The following is a 21,069-nucleotide window of genomic DNA, read 5'->3' as shown; positions in this document are numbered from 1 at the left end:
GAAACGGGCTCTTTCATAAGACACGCCCCCATCTAACAGTGGGTACCGAAAATACTCAGAGCAGTAGGAGGATAATATCCCAGGCGCTTTACGTTCTTACCTCCTAGGACAATACAGAATCGTCTCCACTTTACAAAAGCAGACACAAAGGCTCACAGAGCCTAGTTTGGCCAAGATCTCTTAGCTAGCAGGTTGGCGGGCCGGGATTTCAAAACTCAGCAGGAACTGCGGCATAATACTGTGGGGATGAAGGTGAAGGCACAGGCCCTCATTGCCGGGGCCTAAGCAGCCCTCAGTTCAAATATCGGATTTTCTACTTAATACGACTTTGAGAGATTTGCTTTATTAGTCTGGCTCCCAGTTTACCCGACTGCAAAATGGGGTTGTTTATTTCCAATATGCACATTCTAATAATTTACACAAAATAATAATTGATTCCTGGTGCCTGGCAGCCTAGCTAAGCCTGTTTCCTCACCTGTAAAAGGGAGGCAAGAGTCCCCAGTCCTGTCTGTATTCTCAAGGCTGTCTATAATAAAATAGGAAAGGGACGAGAAAAACGATAGCCGCGACTGCGTAGCGCTCAGCACTGAGCTAACCCCGCGCAACCCGCCGCCCACGGTTAGGAACTGGCGGTCCGCCAAAGAACCAGCGCCTGCGCAGAATGCAAGCTCTGGCCCGCCCCTTGGCTGCTGTGACTTCCTTGGGCAAGTCTGCTTGGCCACGCCCACTTCCGGATGGGGCAGCCTTACGTCTCGGCCACGTGACTTTGTTCCGGCTTGCCAAAAATGGCGGCACCCTAAGTGGCAACGTGAAAGTTGTTGGTGGAAGACGCTGTCCAGTCGTGCTAAAATCAAAACAGTGGGGACCGTGCGCCATGTCGCGACTGATCGTGAAGAACCTCCCGAATGGGGTGAGTGCAGAGCCAGGCCTTGAAAATCTGAAAATGAAATCAGCCTGGAGCTGAGGAGTGGGGAAGAGGTGGCTGAGAGCATTGAGCGATATTCGCTCTGGGGCGGTACTTTGGGCGGATTAGAATCTAAAGGGGGCAGGATCCTGGGTTTACACATTTAACTGCTGGGAAAAGAGGAATAGTGACCGCTTAAGGTTGCATGGCCGGCTGGTAGGTACCTGATTCCCAACCCGACATCTCTTTTCCCAGGGAGGGGACAATCTCCACTTTAAGTGGAGTGCCTTGCTCCGACTTCTCTCGACCGATCACATTTGTTCGTTTTTGTTGATCCGTGACTAGGTCAGACACGAATACGAGGGTGCTTCAAAAGGTTTGTGGGAAAATACAATTAAAAGATAATACGAGTCTTTCCATGAACGTTTTGAAGACCCCTCCTAATCCTCTCCCATTCCGGAGACTGTCGGGGAGGCAAATGGGAGTATTAGTCTGTGGACCTGCATTCCAATACTCGTTCCTGTCTTTAGGGCAATTAGGAATACTGAGTGGGCGTGAAGGGGTTTACACCATTTATCCAGTAAGTGGGGAAGGGGTGACCCAATCATACTTTTCTGTCTCCTTAGAGCCCAGCACAGAATCTGGCACATGGTAAGCATTCAATTAAAACATACTGGATAAATGAGTGAAGAAATAGACGATTGGATGCAGTGTACTGGAGTGGATCATCCTTCCCATTTCACTATAACTTTTCCTGGATGGAGAGCCCCACACCACTGGTGTGGCCTGTAGCTTATTCCCAAAATACAAAATGAGCCATTTGGATGATATGAAAATGTTATCTGTACTCTTCATTCTACCTCTTGGGAATCTCTCTCCTTAGAGAATGCAAAGCTATTTTTGTTTCATTGTTGTGAATTTTTACTTTCCTCTTATTTTTTTTTTTTCTTCATCAGGTGGTAGGGACCTATGATACATGGTTTTAAAAATTCAAGCAGGTATAGTGGATTATAAAATGAGAAGCAAAGTCTTTACTCAATCCCACCCTCCATCTCTCTCCAGGAGTAACCATCTTCATTGGTTTGTATCTACGTCTCCTCATACGCATCTCTGTATATTCAAATATTGTGTTCCCTCCATTTCTTGACCTGTTTATCCCAGTGACTTATCTACTGAGTCCTCACTATGAAAGACAAGGAACTTAGATCATCTGCTTCTCCCCTCCAATCTCTGTAGTATTATTGTTTTTAATTCTTCCATCATTCACCCTAAATAGTATACTTTAAAAATATCTATCATTGATCCATCCATCAGTTTTAGACAGTGTCTCTTTATGCCTCACTTTGTTGGATGAGGATTTTAGCATGGCCACCCGTCCTTTCCCTCCCGACCAGTTTTGTTGTGTTTCCTAATGTGGCTGACACTCTACCATTGTTTGTCTTGTCTGATGGACGAAAGAATTATTAGCAAAAACAATAACGGTAGTAACTAACACTTTGAGAGTTTACTGTTCCAGGTGCTTTAGGTAGTAACTTATTTAATTCTCACCCATAACCTTGTGAAATAGGTTCTATTATTATGCCTGTTTTAAAGGTGAAGAAACTGAAGTGCAGCAAGGTAAAGTGATTTGCCTGAGGTCACACATAGGTGGTAATTCATGGGGCAGGGACTGAATTGAAAAATCTGGTTCTAGAATTTGCATTTTTGACCACTACCTCCTACTGCCTCTCTTAGCATGATTGCATTCACTTGTCTTATTCTTCATCAAATAAACATTTAGTAGTGTACAGTACTTGTGATGTTGCTGACATCGTTCCCACTTTTATGGAGCTTGCAAACTAGCAGAGGAGGCAGACACCACAACGTTGTGATGCAGGGTACAGGGATTGAAGTATGAACTGGGTGCTGTGGGAGGGAAGAGGGAGTTAGTAATCTGACCCATCTGAGGGATCTAGGAAAGGCTTCCCGGAGGAGAGGAGATGATTGAACTGAGAATGAGGAGCCAGGACCTGTCTGGGAGGATGTCACCCCTGGAGAAGGTCCAAGGTAAAACCTCAGAGGTGAGAAGCATGGAAGGCTGTGAGAAGTTTGGCAAAAGTGGGACCAGAGCCAGATCATGAAGAATCTCGTGTTTTACTGTAGATGCCTGTCCTTGAGCCTTTGGTGCTAGAAAGTCACCCAAAGGTTTTTGGCAGAGGACTGATGGGATCAGACTTGAGTAAGGTCTCTCCCAGGTAATGGGATTGTGAATTCACTATCTTTTATACATCTGAGCCAAGTCACAAACCTTGATTCTGTTCACCTTGAGCAGATCATTTATCTTCTGAGTTCCATTTTCTCTTCTGTGAAATATGGATAAAAATTCCTAACTCATAGAGTGACTGAGATTTTAGAATTTAGAGTTATTAAGAAGCTGCCTCAGCAAATGTCGTCTTCCTTCCTACTGGGCTGCCAAGGCCTCTAGCTTTTTGCATTTTAAAGCTTGCTTTGGCCATTTGTGGGGCCAAGTGCCTCCTCAACCCTACTACCACACACACAAATCTCCAAATATCTGCTTAGAAAACTCACTGATTTGTGAGGGTAGACTGGCTGGAGTGAGGAAGGTGGGAAGCCAAGAACCAGTTTTCTATAGTGTGGAGCTTCTTGACCAAATTATAATAATATTAGTGAATTAGTTTTCTATTGCTACTGTAACAAACTACCCTCAAACTTAGTGGCTTAAACCATACAAATTTATCTGACAATTTCAGAGGTCAGAAATCCTAAAATCAAGGTCTTGGCAGGGCTACAGTCCTTCTGGAGGCACTAGGGGAGAATCTGTTCCTTTGTCCTTTTCATATTCTGGAAACCACCTGCCTTCCTTGGCTCATGGCCACATCTTTTGTCGTCAAAGCCAGTAGCATAGCATCTTCCAGCCTCTCTCTGCTTCCATCATCACTTCTCCTCTGACTCACCTTTGAAGCCGGAAGCATATCATCTTCCAGTCTCTCTCTCTCCATCTCCATCTCCCTCTCCTCCCACCACCACTACATCTCTTCTCTCTTACCTGGTCCCATATGCACACCCCTTCACCCCCACCTGCCCTGCCACTTACAAGGACCCTTGTGATTATGTTGGGTCCACCTGGATAATCCAGGATAATCTCCGCATCTTAAGATCCTTAATCACATCTTCAGAGTCCCTTTTTTCTATGTAATATAACATCCACAGGTCTCAGGGATTAGGATGTGGACATCTTTTGGGGGGCTCCATTATTCTCTCTACCACATTTAGCAAACATATATAGTGTACTATGTTTGTTCATTTGTTCATTCATTCTGACAAGCATTTATTAGATATCTACTGTGTTATAGCAGCCATAAGCTGTTCCAGTTGAGGTCATTGTCTTATCCTCATAAGGATAAGACATTGGTCTTATCCTCATAACAGTCTCACAGGGTAGGAAGATGACGTTTACAGCCATTATGAGTCTTGATTTCCTCATCAGTGAAGTGGGTAAGGGGCTTTCTCAAGCCCACACAACTAGTAAGTGTTAGAGTCAGAGCTGGAACCTGGTCTGATTAGAAATGTACACCCTGCCACTTCCTTGTTTAAGTCACCCCTGGATACTGTGACTTTGAGTATCTGACCCATTTTGTCCCCTTACTCTGGGGACTCCCCAGCGCCTTCCTCATTGCACCTCTCCATTGCAGATGAAGGAGGAGCGATTCAGGCAGCTATTTGCCGCCTTCGGCACGCTCACGGACTGCAGCCTGAAGTTCACCAAAGACGGCAAGTTCCGCAAGTTCGGCTTTATCGGCTTCAAGTCCGAGGAGGAGGCCCAAACGGCACAGAACCATTTCAACAAGAGTTTCATTGACACATCCCGGATCATAGTGAGTAGGCAGAAGTCTGGCCCCTGCCTGCTCGTTGAAAGTGACGCCACTTGATCTTTCAACACTCAGGTCCAAAGACTGTCCCCCTTCAGACTGTGATGTCCTTGGTCTGCCTCACTGGTTCACACACTTTCTTGTGCCTAAGAATCACCTGAGAGCTTGTTAAAACAGTTTCCTGGGCCCATCCCCAGAGCTGCTGGTTCAGTACATGAAGTGGGGCCCAAGAATTTGCATGTCTGATGAGCTCTCAGGTGATGGCCTGTGCTGCTGGCCCAAGGACCACACTTTGAGAAGCACAGGTCTACATTGTCTGTTCACTCACCCATTTGGCAAGCACTCAGTGAGCTCCCACTCCATGCTGGGAATTTAGAGAACTATGTGGTACCCTGGCTTCTGTCCTCATGGAGCCAGCTGCCTATGGGAAGGAAAGGGATGACAGGTGAATGGATTGCTTTTGTTCAGTGTTGTCAGTCCCGGGGTGGGAGAACAGAGAGGCCCCCACCCTGGCCAGGGAGGAGTCAGGAAAGCTTCCTGGAGGAAAAGATCCCATACAGGTCACTGATGTGCATTTAATGACTTGGTAATACATCTCGTGCTTTGTTGAGAAGGAAGCAGCAGATGATGGACAGGTGTTCATCTCATGATCTGATGTATGCACAATCCTGTCCTTTGATCTATATGTGTGTGATATATGCATAAAGGGCCATAGGGCAGGATTTTTACTAAAATATTAATTTCTATCTCTGGGTGATAGGAATTAGAATAATTTTCTCTTAACATTTATTGTATCTTTTTCTTTTGTTTGAATTTTTTACCATGAGCACATCATTATTACAGAAGGAATAAAACTTGAAAGTCCATCCAGAAGGGGTGTAACCAAATGGCAGCCCCATCCCTGGGGGGCAGTGGTTGGCTGACCGGTGTTGGCCTTGACTGTGGCTGGGAGTGGCTTGTGGTGGGGTGCCCACCGCGGGCTCCTAGTGGGGCCATCACTCACAAGGGTCATCTCAGAGTGCATTCCGGAGGTGTTAGGGCCGCAGAGGTACATCAGCTCGGGCTGGATACTCAACACTCTTCCATGCCCTCCATGGTCACCCTATTTTCCCCATTACCCTAGAGTTGTTCTCTGGGGCCAGAGGAGCTCACCTCACCATAATCAAAGTAATGCTGGAAGCCACTGGCCTGTACTGCCCTGCGCCAGGCCCTGGCTGAGCACTCGTCTGTGTCCTGTCATTCCAGCCTCTCAGCTTCCCTTTGAGTGCATGGTTAAGAATCGGGCTGAAGAGTTTAGAGACTCCCTGAGTTCCAGTCTCTACTCTGTTACTCACTGCCTGGGGGCCCCGGGCAAGCTACTTCACTTCTCTGTGCTTCAGCTTCCTGACTTGTGAAGTGAGGAGAGTAACAGCTCCTGCCTCGCTCTATTGTGAGGCTCAGCGCATTAGAACTTGGAGAGCACAAGACAGTGCCTGGCATGTGCATTTCCTCAGCAAATGGTAACTGTTACTCTAGACTCATATGAGCCTACTTCAAAAAGTTCATGGAAGGATTCATATTATCTTTTAATTCTGTTTTTCCATGAACTTTTTGAAGTACCCTTGTAATAATAGACTGTTGTAATATGATGTTACAGACTTTAAGGAGAAGAAAGCCAAAGCTAGGAGATGATAAGGAGTTTGCTTCAGCTGGCTCAGCTAGCCAGCAGCAATGGCCTGTTTAAAAACCTGTAGCTCGCAGATGCTGAAGGGCAACACCCAATGCCTGGCAGGTGTGAAAACACCCTCTCTTTCCCATGCAGGTGGAGTTCTGCAAGGCATTTGGGGACCCAACAAAGCCCCGAGCCTGGAGCAAACATGCCCAGAAACCAAGCCAGTCCAAGCAGCCTTCAAAAGACTCTGTTCCCCTGGAAACTAAGAAAGTACGTAGGTGGTCACTCCAGCCCCTGTGCCCAGTGTCAGCAGGGTGGTCACTCCCTGGAAGGGGAGTGAAACTCACTCTTGGATGGTTGCTGAAGGTGGGCCCTCCTGGGGCAATGCAGTTCCATTCCCTCTCCCCTCATCTGTGAATCTTCACCATCTGTGCCTTCTGCTTTCAGGATAATAAGAAGAAAAAGGTGGCAGGTGAACTGGAGAAGGTGAGTGTCCTGTTGAACAAGAGGGAGGGTGACAGCAGGCGGGAGAGGGTGGACGCTGGCCCAGGCAAGCAGAGCGCTATGCCCCTCGTCTCCCCTTGCCATGTCTCCGTGGCTTCTTAGTCTTGTCTGGTGAAGAGTCCACTCTTCCTTCCTCACCTGACCCAGCTGATCCTCGGGGCCTGTTAGAGATGGGGGCATGTGAGCTTGGAGGATGCTCTTACCCTCCTGCAAGTTAGAAAGGTTGAGCCCTGCCTGAGCCTTCTCTGCCTCTTCCTCCCTCTTCCCATGACCCTGCTGCCCCTGCTCTGGTACCACCAGCTGAAGGAAGATACCGAGTTCCAGGAGTTCCTGTCGGTTCACCAGAGGCGGACACAGGCAGCCACTTGGGCAAATGATGCCCTGGACACCGAGCCCTTGAAAGGGAAGAGCAAACCAGCCAATGACTACCTGAACTTCGACTCTGATTCAGGGCAGGAGAGTGAGGAGGAGGGAGCCGGGGAGGACCCAGAAGGTGAGGGCAGGTGTGCGCTGTGCAGGTGCTGTGCCCCTGCATATGCTCCTGCATGTGCCGAGCTGTGCCTACCGTCCGGCTCGTGGGCACTGGGGGCCCCTCTGTGCCAGACACTGCGCTCAAGCTCCCTCTATAAGTGCACTATTGGGTATGTTATACCATGCTACAGAGAGAAGATGGAGAAGGGGGACAGGGGAGTGATCAGGGAAGGCCTCACTGAGGATGCAGGGGAGTGAACACTTGTCCACAGGGGCTCACAGCATGATGGGGATGGTAAGAGAGTAGTCCCAGCACAGAGTGATGGGCGCTGCATTCCAGGATGATCAGGAGTCGATGCTGGTTTAAAGGTGAGAGAATGTGAGTTTTATGACTGGTAAAGTTTCTGTACTAAGCTGAGATCCAAAGGACTCAATGGGACTTGGTGGGACACAGGAGGGGAGGGAAGGGGAAGGGGCTTCAGGCAGGGGAACAGCATCGCAGAGGCAAGGGGAATGCATGGTCCTGAGGGACTCATCTTGGTTAGGATGGCCGTAGCCAGAGGAGCTGGAGCTGGAAGGGGAAGCCAGTCAGCTCACCCGCCTGGATGAGAAGGAATTTGGGTTTCGCCCTGAGCATCTGGAAACCAGTGGAGGGTGTTAAGCAGAGAGTGACAACCCTGTATATATACTCTTAGAAACATAAAGGATGGGTTGGGGCAGGCAAGACCAGGAGCAGGGAGCCACGCAGCTCTCATCATGTGGCTCATGTAATATCAAAACCAGTAGCCTCACCCCATTTGATGCTGCTCTACAGAGGACTTATCAGGGCTGCTGGATACAGGGCCTCTGTCGTGGTGGGCATGGCGCCTCTGGCCACTCCCTGGGGGGACCATCTGCCATCCACTGCCCCGTGTTTCTTGTTTGTACCCAGCTGTTGCTGATCCCAGCCTCCCTGTTTTTCCAGAGGAGGATGGCCTTGAACCAAAGACAGCTGTGCAGAAGGAGCTGTCAGACATGGATTACCTGAAATCCAAGATGGTGAAGGCCGAGTTGTCCTCTTCTGAGGAGGAGGAGGAAGAGGAGGAGGAGGAGAGCGAAGACGAAGCAGTGAACTGCGATGCAGGGAGTGAGGCTGAGGAAGAGGCTTCCTCTGCCGCCCCAGCCCCACAGGAGAGACAGAGCAGGTGGTGCGGCCAGGAGCACAGGGCCCCATCTGGGAATAAGAGACCATCCGATGCCCAAGCCAAGGTGCGTGTGTATCCAGGAGGCACAGAGGGAGGAGTTCCACCCCTGTGATTGCCCATGGTCCCTACAGCCCGTTTGTGAGGGGAGGGTAACATAGAGGAAGCAGCCTGCAGTTGCTTTCACGTCTCTGCCACCGCTTGCTTGCTCTGTGACCCTGGCAAGCACTTCTCTCTGCATTCATCTCCTGTTACTAACCTGGAGAGACTGCTTGCCTGCTGAAGTCGTGGGGTGTGAATGAGCCAGATGATGGCTATGAGCTTGTCATACCTTTGTGTTTTAACAAGGTAGGCAGATGTGAGTGAGTAGATCATTGATACCCACAGATAAGATTAACTGAGTGCTTACTACGTGCTGGGGACCGGACCCACCATGTCGTTGAATCTCATCACAGTGTTGTGGGGCAAGTATTCTGGTTCCATGTGAGGAAACTGAGGACGAGAAAGGAAGTGACTTGCCCAAGGTCATGGCTGGAAAGGGGGATCAGGACATGGACCCAGGTCTGCCCAGCTCTGAAGTCTAGATTATAAATGTGGGTGCCACCCTCGAGAGCAGCCACCTCGTCTCCTACCTGAGAGCCCTCTCTGCTTGCTAGTCAGGGCAGCATGACACATTGTGTGGGTCCCCATTCCATCTCCCTGCGAGGCCTCTTCCCCTGCCCTTCCTTTAGGTTCATATGAGATGAAGGGAGACTTCATGCCCCTCCTTTCTTTACCCTTTCCTCTTGTTTCTCCCTCCTTTCATTTTCCACCCCTGCTAATGACCACACTCTGCCTTTTGTCCAAAAAATGTATATTTTGGAGAGGTGGTAGAGTATGGAAAAATCGGAGAATTATGGGTTTAAGTCCCAGCTCGAACATTTAATAGCTGTTGGATATTGGGTAGGATACTTCACCTCCACAAGCCTCTAATCCTTATCTGTGAAATGGCGTTCATGGTGCACTGGTCCCTGCTGTTGGTTTCTGAACCCCCTGTGCCTAAGTATATGCTGGAATTCAGAAACTTTCAGAGTTCAGGAAGATAATCTTACGTGACATCATACCTCCAGCAAGACCTGGGATAGCACCCCATAATCAAGCACATTAATATTTCTGCAGTGAAACCAGAAATGATCACTTGTGCACATGCAATAAATACAAGGGGTCTTCAAAAGTTCATGAAAAGATGGGTATTATCTTTTAATTCTATTTTTCCACAAAGTTTTTGAAGTATGCTTGTAGAAGCTGTAAATTGGCTCACATCAGCTCAGAGTAAGCTTTGCTGGGAAATGAATTCAAGTCGGGCAGGTTTTGATGCCAAAGGACTTACCAAAAACTTAGATTTTTCAGAGGTCTTTGGACTCCAGAATTACAGGAAAAGATCCTGAGCCTGTAGTCCCTATGGGACTGTTTTAAAGACTCACTAGGACAGTGGCATCTGCAGAGTGCTTGGCATGGTATCTGGCACAGAGGAAGCCCTACATGAGTGGGAGTGAACATCACTGTGCTTCAGGGCTCCTTCCCATTCCCTGTGGCCTTCCTTGTAGCCCAGGCCCCCTGTTAGCCTGCCCGTAGCTTGATGGGCTCTGATCACAGCCCTCATCTCAGGGATGCAAATGGAGAATTGGCAGCTCCCACCTCCACCCTGGCCAGACTCTCCATCCACGGCAGGCACAGATCCTTGCTAGCATTCCCCACGTCACCCTGCTGTGGCATTTCCTCCAGCACTGAGATGCCCTGGTCTGCTGCCTCCTGCAGCTGTACTAGGGAACTCACTGTGGCCATTTCTGTTTGTTCTTTGCCATCACTCAGACAGAGAAACCAGTGAACCAGAAGGAACCCACCACCTCTCACACTGTGAAGCTGCGGGGAGCCCCATTCAGTGTCACAGAGGTGCGTTCTAGCTGAGGACAAGGGTAAGGAGCACCAATGGGAGCAGGAGATGAGAGTGGGGATGCCAGGGGCCTTTGATGCATGGGGGCATTAGGATCAGCTGAGGACATGAACTAGAAGAAAGTGGGGGACAAACAGGCTGATAAATAAGATCTCAGGGTCAAGAAACAGGAGTGGCTACGCTAAGACACAGGAAGACTGGTTTCATTCGGATGTCTGCATCAGGGGTGACCAAACTTTCTGTAAAAAAAAAAAAGGGGGGGTGGACGCAGCTGGTAAATATTTAAAGCCTCGTAATCAATATGGTCTCTGGGACTATGCACCCTGCTGTTATAGAATGGGTGCAGTCTTAGACAATAGGTAAAAGAAAAGGCATGGCTGTGTTCCAATAAAACTTTATTTATAAGAACAGGCAGTGGGCTACATTCAGCACATGAGCTGTAGTTTGCTGAATCTGGGTCTACAACAGCTGAGAACACTTTTAATTTCACTCCTCGTGAAAGAATGGATGTTCATAAAAATTTTGGTATGGCTGAGTTGACAGTGAGATAACTGCAGTAATCACACCTGCTTCCAGCCAGATGGGGCGCAGGAAGCAGGTGTAATTACTGCAGACCTAGAGATTACAGGTACAGTTGCTGACTGTCTGGGGCAAACTAGGGCAACCCTGCCCAACACACCTATGTCCCACCCAATGACAATCATGAATACATTTTGGGTATATCTTTGTAGACATTGTTTAAACATTGACCTCTGTCTTTTTATTTTTTAGAAAGCGATCCTTCACTAGAAACTATTTTGAAACCTTTTTCCCCTCATTCCAGTATGTCGTAAACATCTGTAAATATTGAACATACTCTGCTACATCATTTTTCACGTTGCATGCTATTCCTTACTCAGGGTATGCTTAGATATACCTCCCCAATCCCCTAAATTGGGACTTGGGGATTATTTCCAATTTTTTGCTGTTATAATTAATAATGTAGTTCCTTGTGATGAGGAGTCTGCAGCCTTTTTCTGTAAAGGCCAGATAGTGGACATTTTAGGCTTTGCAAGCCACGTAGTCTCTGTCATGTGTTCTTCTTTTTTTTTTTTTTAAATCATCCTTTAAAAATGTAAAAACCATTCTTAGCAGGCAAACCATATAAAAACAGTCCATAGGCATTATTTGGCCCATGGGTTCTAGTTTGCCAACCTTTGCTCCAGGTAAATGTCTTATACAAGCACGTGCATGTACATTTTTAAGGGATTTTTTTTTTTTTTTTGGTGGCTGGCCTGTACGGGGAACCAAGCCCTTGACTATGGTGTTACAAAGCTGCACTCTAACCAACTGAGCTAACCAACCAGTCCATTTTTAAGGTTTTGACATGGAACATCAGTTGCCCTCTGGAAGTGTTGCTAATTTATACTCCCTTTAGCAGAGTGAGAGAGTGTCCCTTTCCCTCAACCCTGGGTATTATTAATGGTTTGATCTTTATGAATATGACATGCAAAAATGGCATCTCAGTTTAATCCATGTGTCATGTGCCACATAATAATGTTTAAAGATCATATATATGATGGTGTTCCCATAAGACTAATGGAGCCAAAAAATTCCTATCTGCTGGTGATATCGTAGCCATTGTAAAGTCGCAGCACAATGCATTACTCACGTAGGAGCCATAGTTTATACCATAGAGCCTAGGTGTGTAGTAGGCTATACCATTTAAGTTAGTGTAAGGACACTCTGATGTTCACACAATGACAAAATTGCCTGCAAAGGAAGACTTCCTAAAAGACCCTGAAAAATATTCTGAAATTACAGTAATTAAAATATTTTGCTTCAGGTAAAGGAGTTGACAGGTTAAAAGAAACACAACAGAATCCAGGAACAGATTCAAATGTATATATAGGAATTTAGTTTAGGATAATGGGGGTTATTCATGTCAGTGAAGAGAGGGGTGATTATTGGTGAATAGTAACGGGAAAGCAGTTAACTTTATTGAAGAAAAAAAAGAGGGACCACTGCCTTACTCCTCATAGCAAGAAAGATTTCAGGTGCATGAAGGATTTAAGCTTCCAAAAAATGAGATGATAAAAGTTGTAGGATTATGTATGGGTTATTTATAACCTTGGAATGAAAAATGCCTTTCTAGTCAATTTGCAAAACTTGGCAGCCGTAAAGAAAAAGACAGACTAATTGACTACATATCGATGAGAACTTCTGTAAGGCAACAAATGTCGTAAAGTCAAAAGACATACCACAGACATTTGTAACAAACAACAGACAAAAATCTAATTTCTTTAATTTATGGATAGATTTTTTTAAAAGGACATATGACCTAATAGAAAAGTGAACAAAGCATAGGAGGTCATCCAAGAAAAAGACCGGCAAATGGCCAGCACAAGATGCTTGAATTCACTCATAATTATTAAAAAATAAAATAAAAATAAAAACTGGAAGATTACATTTTTTACATGCCAAATTGGCAAAAAATTTTAACATTTGATAATAAATACTTTTATACACTGTTGGTGCAGCCTTTTGGCAATGTGGAAGTGTCAGTCAAAATTAAGAATATCCATGCCTTTGATTGATCTATTACCTTGCTAGGAATTTGCACTACAGGTGAATCACCCAGGTACACCAAAATTTGAATGCAAGAATATTCATTGCAATGTTCTTTTGTTACTATTTTATTTACAATTTAATGTGTTAATTTATGTCACTTTTTTTTATAAAAACAAAAAACTGGATGAAACCTTTCAGCTCCATCCATCACTAGGGCAGTGGATATATCTGTGGTTCTCAACTGGGGATGATTCACCCCCCAACAGGAACATGATAGTGTTTGGAGACATTTGGGGTTGTCACAGCTGTGTTTGGGGAGGTTGTTACTGGCATTTAGTGAGCAGAGGTCGAGGATGCAGGTAAACATCCTGCAGTACACAGGACAGCCCGCCACAACAAGAATGATCAGGCCCTGAGTGTCAGCAGTGCTGAGGTTGGCAAACCCTGGGGCAATGACACTGTGGCACATCAAAACACTGGATAATGGTATGTCACGAAAAAGAATGTATGGTAGGGAAGATCAAGGGAAAGATGCAAAGTATGGAACAGTGTGGACAGATTCTTTTTTCCCCATCAAAAGGAAATGTATACATATATTACCTAGTGTGCTGGATTTCCCAGTGGACAACTAAAGAGGGAAAAAGTTATTTTGAAAGAATTTGGCAATTTGAAAATATGAAGTATTAATGTGAAAAATTCAGAACTTTGTTGAGCTTCTTCCATTATTTAGTAGTTATTTGATCTTTAATTATGTATGGTTGCCTGGCCGTTACAGTCTTCTCAGTGCCAGGGCCTGTAAAGGACTTAACCTAGTATACAAATGGAAATGGTTTCACTACTTTTATTTTTTTAAAAAGTCAACAAGAGTGATCTGGTCATTAGAATTATGGGACATTTTTGTTTTCTTGTTTGTAATATTTAGTGTTTGCTAAAATTTCATACTCTGTGTATTTGTGCATTTTTAAAAATGTTTAAATCACGGACATGTCTTGTATGCCTTCATGAGTGTTCAAAAAAAAAAAAGAATCATGTACATTTACAAAGTAGGGGAATAGTTAAGAAAATGAGGGACCATCTACAATATAATTTTTTTAAGTTTATTACCACGAAATGACATGGAGACATGTTCATGCTTTAATGAGAAGTGTAAAACCCCAAGTATGTAAAAAAGGTACTTAGGAAAAAAAGATGAGAAACAATGCCTTAAAATATTGAGGATGACATTAATAGTTTATTTTTATATTATTCACCTTTTCTCCAATGTTTTTTGATTTTTTTCCAAGGTAATTATATTTTATGATGGAGGAAAAATGTGTACAATTTAAAGGAAAGGGATAAACTGTTTCAGAAATTTGCCCCCTGTCACTTTATTGGGTTGTACTTTTATTATTGGATTGATAAAGGGGAAAAATGTTCCTTCTTTTTTTTGTTTTTTTGGCAGCTGGCCTGTATGGGGATCCAAACCCTTGACCTTGGTGTTACAAGGCCGTGCTCTAACCAACTGAGCTAAAGGGCCAGCCCTGTTTTTTCTTTTTACAGAAGAATGTTCTGGAATTCCTGGCCCCCCTGAAACCAGTGGCTATTCGAATAGTGAGAAATGCTCACGGGAACAAAACAGGTAAGGTCCAGGATGTTTCTGGGAGGTCAGTGGGGCAGACAGTGAAGGCGGAAGGTTGGGGCAGTTGAATAAGGGAGAAGTTTAAGGGCATTTTTTTTTTTTTTTTTTTTTTACCTTTTTGTGATCCTCAGTTCTGGATGTGGTTAAAGTGCCCAGGATAAGGGTCTGTCTCTTGTCCCTGCCGTTGGCAGCTTAGTACAAAGCAACGGAGTTTTCACCTGTGTTTCTTTTCTCCCGCATTCATCCTGCTAGCCTTTGCTTAGTCCAGTGGGCTCATCTGTTCTGTTGAAACAGATGCCAGCAAGTCCTGGGGTTTGCCGTGCCAAGTCTACTGGCTGCTCTGCTGGCGGGCAGCACCACCCTCTGTCCAGGTTTCCACTCTGGGCAGCCAGCTCTGTCCCTTGGCTTCGGAGCCCTGGGTCTGGCTGACCTGAGACAGGGTATGTGGGCGGAAGGAAGAGTCTGCGCTTGGAGTGGTGGGCGCCTGCCTGTGCCAGCCTGCTGACCAGGCCAGGGGGCAGCAGAGTTGCTGCTTCTCAGAGCACACACAAAGGCCCTATGGCCATGGGGAGGCTGGACACTGCTGGCATGTAGTTTGTTCCTGGCAGGAAGATGCTGGCCTGAGCAGAGCAGTCGAGATCTACCTGGGGTCGTGTCTGGGAAGAAAGCATTTATGCTTTGGGGATGGTCTTGTCACCTTCGTGTTTCTGTGTTTCTTCCCCAACTCTGCTTAGCACTAAAGCCCCATTTACCAGGCGGATCCATTCATCCACCCATCCCTCTCCTTTTACAAATGTGTGCAGTAGGAGGTAAGGGTAAAGAGCCCCTGCCCAGGTTCAAATCCCAGTGGGGCCAGGTAGGTCCTTGGACAGGGACTTAGCCTCAGTTTCCTTATCTGTGCAGTCAAGTAAGCTTATCTTATCAAGTTGTGAGGAGTGAGTGAGTTAGTACACGTACAGCATTCAGATCAATGCTAAGCACCTATTGCACACTCCATGAGAGCTGTTAATATTGGTGGTGGTGGTGGCGGTGGTCGCTCTGCTTTCCTGGCTCTCTGGAGGCCAGAGGATAGCAGGAAGGGGCATTTTTGAGTTTGAGTTATCAGGGCGGAGAGAAAACCATATTGGAGGCATGGGAGCTGGAGAGAGCTGCACATCAGCATGACGCTTTAGAGGAGCAGTAAAATGCCACTGTGGAAGAGCTGGGAGGGGGTAGGCCAGGCCCCTAAGGCCTTGGGGGCCTCATTAAAGAGTGGGGGCTTCGGCCTGCATGCAGGGGCCCACTGGAGGCTAGAGCAGGGCAGGGCAGCCATGGGACTTAGGATGATCCCCTGGCTGAAGGATGCGTCCTGGAGGAGGGCCCGCTAGGAGGCAGGTGGAGACTTTTGCCACCCTCAAAGGGAGGATCAGTGTGGGTGGGACCAGGGATGGCTGTGGAGGAGGAGATGGAGGAGGAAGAGAATGGAGGATGTTTATGGGGATAGAAGAGGCACCTGGATGGGGGAGTGGAGGGAGGAATCATAGACGAGAGAATCTAGACAGCCTTCTGATGGAGGCAGAAAACCCAGGTTATGCCATTGCCACCTATTAGCTGAGTGTACTTGGGCATGTTACTTACCTGCTCCAGAAGAGTGGGGGAGGAACCCCTGCTCTGCTGCCTCGTGGGCCTGAGGCCCAATGCGGTCACAGATGTGGAGGCCCCCTGTGCTTGAGGACAGACTACCCTGCGTGCGTGCTTCTGTGCATATCGGGGCCTCAGGAGCTCAAGGACAGAGCAGGGTTAGGGACAGCCTCTCCATGACTGAACTGGATCACGAATCTGCCCAACAGGCACCTCTCCTCCAGAGACTGCCACAGAGCAGGTGCTGCTAGGACTGGGGGTAAGGCTAGGAGAGGGGCAGAAAGGCCTCCTATGCTTCTGACTCCTGGACTCCAGCGTCTGTGCACAACACCAGATCACACGATCTAAATGCTCCCTGCAAAGGGAAATTTGGCTGGTGTGGGTGGGAGGGAGTTCATTTGTATTTTAGAGATTGGGCAAAGATAGAGGTGTTTCCCCACTTTCTTCACTGAGCACAGTATGGGTGTTCCTCTGTGACTCTCACGAGTGTCTGCAGGGCCTGCAGATTTTGCTTTTGTCATTGTTCCCTCTCAGGGTACATCTTTGTGGATTTCAGCAGTGAAGAGGAGGTAAAGAAAGCTCTGAAATGCAACAGGGAATACATGGGTAAGGAGCCCGGGCTGCGTGCCATCTCTAAGTGCTTATGGAGTTCGTTCATTCATTTACTCCCCAAATTTTTGTTGAGAGTCTACTCTGCAGGTGCTGTTCTAGGCACTGGGGATACAGCAGGGAGCAAACAGTCCCAAATCCCTGCCCTTCTGGAGCTGACGGAGTAAACTGACACACAATGGGGAGAGATAGGAATCAAATAACAGCATATACATGGTCCTACTCTGGGAAAATACAGAGGCTCAAGGAGAGGGCTGGGGTTGGAGGCAGCACGTCTTTAAACAGGACTGTTTCTACTTGGGCCCCACTGAGAGGGGGCATTAGAACAAAAACCTGGAGCTGAGGAAGCAAGCCGTGGCTATATGGGGCAAGATGACCAGTAGGAGCAGCAACCAGTGCAAACTCCCTGAGGTGGGAGGTCTTCTAAACTATGTCTAGGGACATAATCTTTGACCCATATATGGCATGGACAGGTGATTCAGATCTAGCCAGTGACCCCTAGCAAAGACATGAGTTCTGTTAGGGAAGGTGTGAAGCCTCGAGAGTCTGGTTAGCAAGTCAGGCAGCAGTATTTATTGAGGACCTAGCAGTGCATGTGGAGGACATGGTGATAGTCACACCCTGCTGGGACACAGAGGGCCATGCATGCAAACAGCGCATGAGCAGGTCACTGCCCAGGGTTGGTTGTCACAGAAGACCTTTCCCAAGGCAGAGTAGCAGGCAGTGCCCAGAGAATGTGCCCCAGAATTTAGAGGATGTGTCCCTGCAATCTGGGATGGCCCAGGCAGGCTGCCTCCAGGGTTGAAGCTGAATTTTCAGGGTGGGTATGATTCGGGGCCTTCAAGTTCAGGTCTGCATTGGCTCAGTCTGCCACCCTGGTTAACAGAGCATGTGTCGGCCACTGTCACCAGTCGCCTTGGCCCGGCATTTGGAAGACAGCCAAGAAGAGCTTCGAATGCCCAGCCAGGAGTCACTGGCAAGTTCCAAGCCTCCCTCTAAGCCCTGCCTCCTCTCCTGCAGGTAGCCGCTACATTGAGGTGTTCAGGGAAAAGAATGTCCCCATGACCAAGGGGCCCCTGAAGAATAGTGCCAAAGCCTGGCAAGGCCGGACACTCGGGGAGAATGAAGAGGAGGAGGACCTGGCTGACTCTGGGAGGCTCTTCGTGCGAAACCTGCCGTACACCAGCACAGAGGAGGACCTGGAGAAGCTCTTCTCCAAATATGGTAGGGACTTGGCCTCCGGCCTTGCTGCCCGCAGGGACAGCTCAGTGGTTAGGCATGCAGAGCTCCAGCTCAGATGATGTGAGGTCAAGTCCCAGTTGGCTTTCTGTTAGTCCTTGACCTTGGGCACATGATTCCACCTCTCTAGTCTCAGTGTCCTCATCTGTAACATGGGACCCACGGTCCCTGAGCTGCTGCAAGGATTGAGTGGCGTGATGTATGCAGGGAATAGCAGAGTGGACAGGAGAAGATAGCGCTGCAGTCATGCTTTGTTCTCTGAACTCGTGCTCTCTAAACTCAGAACTGACACATCTGCACACATTTTTCTGAGCTCTTCCTTGCTGTGCCAGCTCTTGTTGCTCAGCATTTGGAATACCTCTACAGCGTTCCTCACTGTCAGCACTCTTTGCTATCTGAAGCCTTCCTATCCGAACTGAGCGTCCTCATAGATTCTATAGTGAGGGTTATCACTACTGCTGCTGCTGCTGTTTCTCAGGTCAAGAACTTGGTCACACAAGGCTGTGTTTGTGGGGTTACAGTTTGTGGGGTTAAGAAAGGTAGTGTTCAGAATGGGGGCCAAGGTCTTGAGGCTTTTGAGACCCCCAGAGTGTCTCCCCACATCTATTCAGAGGCTGGCTGTGGGCAGTGCAGGATGAGAGAAGTTGGTTGAACAGCTGTTATAGGCCCAGTTATGGGGTGAGGCAGCCCTGAGTGGGACCTGCCATTGGGCAAATTGGTGTAACCTCCACACCTATGTCCACTGCTGTCCAGCTCGCTGGATCCTTCCACACAGGCTGGGGCTCTGCCTTACACAGCAGGGCTTAGCTCGACAGGAGAGCGTTTGTCAGTAGACTGCAAGTATCCATTTGGGAAGACAAAGATACAGAGAGGAGCCATGAGCTCATCCTGGTGTTCAGAGTGGAAACCAATGAGAAAGGATGTGCTTTAATTTGAGTAAGACAGTAATATTAGGGCAGACGCTTACATGGCACTGACTGTAGCAGGCACTTCTCAGTGCACTACACGTGTTAGCCCTCACAGTCATGCTCTGAGCTCGGTACTCTTATTATGCCATTTTACAGATGAGAAGACCAAGGCACATGGAAGCTAAGTGACTTGCCCAAGGCAGGCCACACACATAGTAGGTGGTGGAGCCAGAACCTAGCCAGGCATCTTTCCTCTTAGGATAGACACATGACAGACTGTGAAATGATACCCTTGACCTTTGTGGTGGTCTCATGGCTGGCACTCACCACGTTCTTCCCTTGGGCAGAGCACCCGTCGCTGCCCCACAGCAGCAGGTCGATGCTTTTGCCAGTTAAAACCCATCTTTGGGGCTGGCCAGTTAGGTCAGTTGATTAGAGAGTGGTGTTACAACACCAAGGTCAAGGGTTCAGATCCCTGTATTGGCCAGCCACTAAAAACAAAAATGAAAACAAAAAACAACACCCATCATCTGATTAATGCCCAGCACCTTTCTCAGCCAGATCTCAGGCCCAGGCCCGGCCCCGGCCCACAGGATACTGACATTCCTCCTGTCCTCAGGTCCCCTATCTGAACTCCACTACCCCATCGACAGCCTAACCAAGAAACCCAAGGGCTTTGCCTTTGCCACCTTCATGTTCCCCGAGCACGCTGTGCAGGCCTGCGCAGAAGTGGACGGGCAGGTGTTCCAGGTAAGATTCCTCAGGGTCTGCCCAGGGGAAGGCTGTGAGTGGATGTGTGGGGGTGTGTACATGTGTGTCCACATTTTGGGTCAAAGAACACACCATGGCCCAAACTGCCATCTTACATAAGCCACTAGAAGGTGAGAAGTTCCATGAGATAAGGGCAGGGGTCTGGTTTGTTCCGTTCACTGATATATGGCACCTAGAACAGTGCCTGGCATGTAGTAGGCACTCAGAAAACATTTGTTAAATGAATAAATATGCTCTCCATCTCCAGAAATATCACCATGGGAGTGAAATAAGCAAGAAAGGAATTTTGACATGGGCATATTAAAATGGCCACAGCAGAGTGTAAGAAACTCTTCTCTTTTTTCCAGCATCAAAAAGTCATGTACTTAACACTCAGCCTCGAACCCAGGCCATTCCATCTCCCTTTTGCCTGTTTTCATTAGTTCGTTCATGATTTACTGATCTCCTTGTAGTCGCCAGGCCAGACCTGGCTCCACCTGCATGGAGCTCACATCTCACCCACCTATGCAGGGGCAGGTGGGCGCGGCTTGAAGGGATGTGGGAATGCTGCAGGTGTTCCTCATAAACTAATAGAAGTTTCCTTTGCATGGCTGTGTCATATGGCACCATCACAGTGTCAGGTCCTTGTGGCAGGTGGCTTGAGAGTGACCCCATAGTCATTTTCTCTGATGTCCCTGTCCTCCAGTCAAGGTTTCAGCACTGGGTCCAGCTTCCTCCTGGCAGAGGCCAACACTCTTGGGCAGGACATAGAAACACCTGCTGCTGCCTGCAGGAGGGCAAGGCTCTTGTTTATTGACTTCCTCTCGTCCCCTCCAGGGCAGGATGCTCCACGTGCTACCATCCACCATCAAGAAGGAAGCCAGTGAGGACCCTGAAGCCCCGGGATCATCATCTTATAAAAAGAAGAAAGAGGCCAAGGACAAAGCCAACAGCTCCAGGTGTGTGTTACCCATTAACCGCCTGTGAGCCCCAGTCCCAAGCCTTTGCTGCCCTCATCCCAGCCCTGAGCTACCTGGGTTCACTCACTCCCTGTGATGGGTTTAGTCTGTGACTTTGCTGAGCCTCAGTTTCCTCATCTGTAACATGGGGAGAAAAATAGCAGGGGCTTACTTCTGCGGTGTTATAAGGGTTAAATGAATCACTGTGTACAAAGTGCTTCGTGCCTGGTATAGCATGAATACTTGAACTGATAGGGATGGCTCCTGTCATTATCTCTGGTTGTCTTCAGGCCCTATGTACTT

General features: G+C 47.6%; 1 protein-coding gene across 4 annotated transcripts in view; it reads left to right on the top strand.

Moving 5' to 3' along the window:
• Positions 1-772: 772 nt before the first annotated feature.
• The window catches only part of RBM19 (RNA binding motif protein 19), a 155,448-nt gene continuing 135,151 nt past the window's right edge, over positions 773-21,069 (top strand). For 3 of the 4 annotated variants that reach the window (XM_063086221.1, XM_063086222.1, XM_063086223.1), the window contains exons 1-12: positions 773-910; positions 4,597-4,779; positions 6,575-6,694; positions 6,872-6,910; positions 7,229-7,421; positions 8,364-8,647; positions 10,432-10,512; positions 14,603-14,681; positions 16,836-16,907; positions 17,931-18,134; positions 19,677-19,807; positions 20,645-20,766. In XM_063086221.1, coding sequence (XP_062942291.1) covers positions 875-910; positions 4,597-4,779; positions 6,575-6,694; positions 6,872-6,910; positions 7,229-7,421; positions 8,364-8,647; positions 10,432-10,512; positions 14,603-14,681; positions 16,836-16,907; positions 17,931-18,134; positions 19,677-19,807; positions 20,645-20,766 — 1,544 coding nt within the window. In that variant the 5' untranslated portion in view covers positions 773-874. The remainder of the gene's footprint in view (positions 911-4,596; positions 4,780-6,574; positions 6,695-6,871; positions 6,911-7,228; positions 7,422-8,363; positions 8,648-10,431; positions 10,513-14,602; positions 14,682-16,835; positions 16,908-17,930; positions 18,135-19,676; positions 19,808-20,644; positions 20,767-21,069) is intronic. The other variant, XM_063086224.1, reaches the window with a different exon arrangement.

This window comes from Cynocephalus volans, chromosome 2 (genome assembly GCF_027409185.1).
Source record: "Cynocephalus volans isolate mCynVol1 chromosome 2, mCynVol1.pri, whole genome shotgun sequence".
In the NCBI taxonomy this organism is placed as follows: Eukaryota; Metazoa; Chordata; class Mammalia; order Dermoptera; family Cynocephalidae; genus Cynocephalus; species Cynocephalus volans.
Note: the sequence above shows the minus strand (reverse complement) of the source record. Positions and strands in the feature narration are given on the sequence as shown.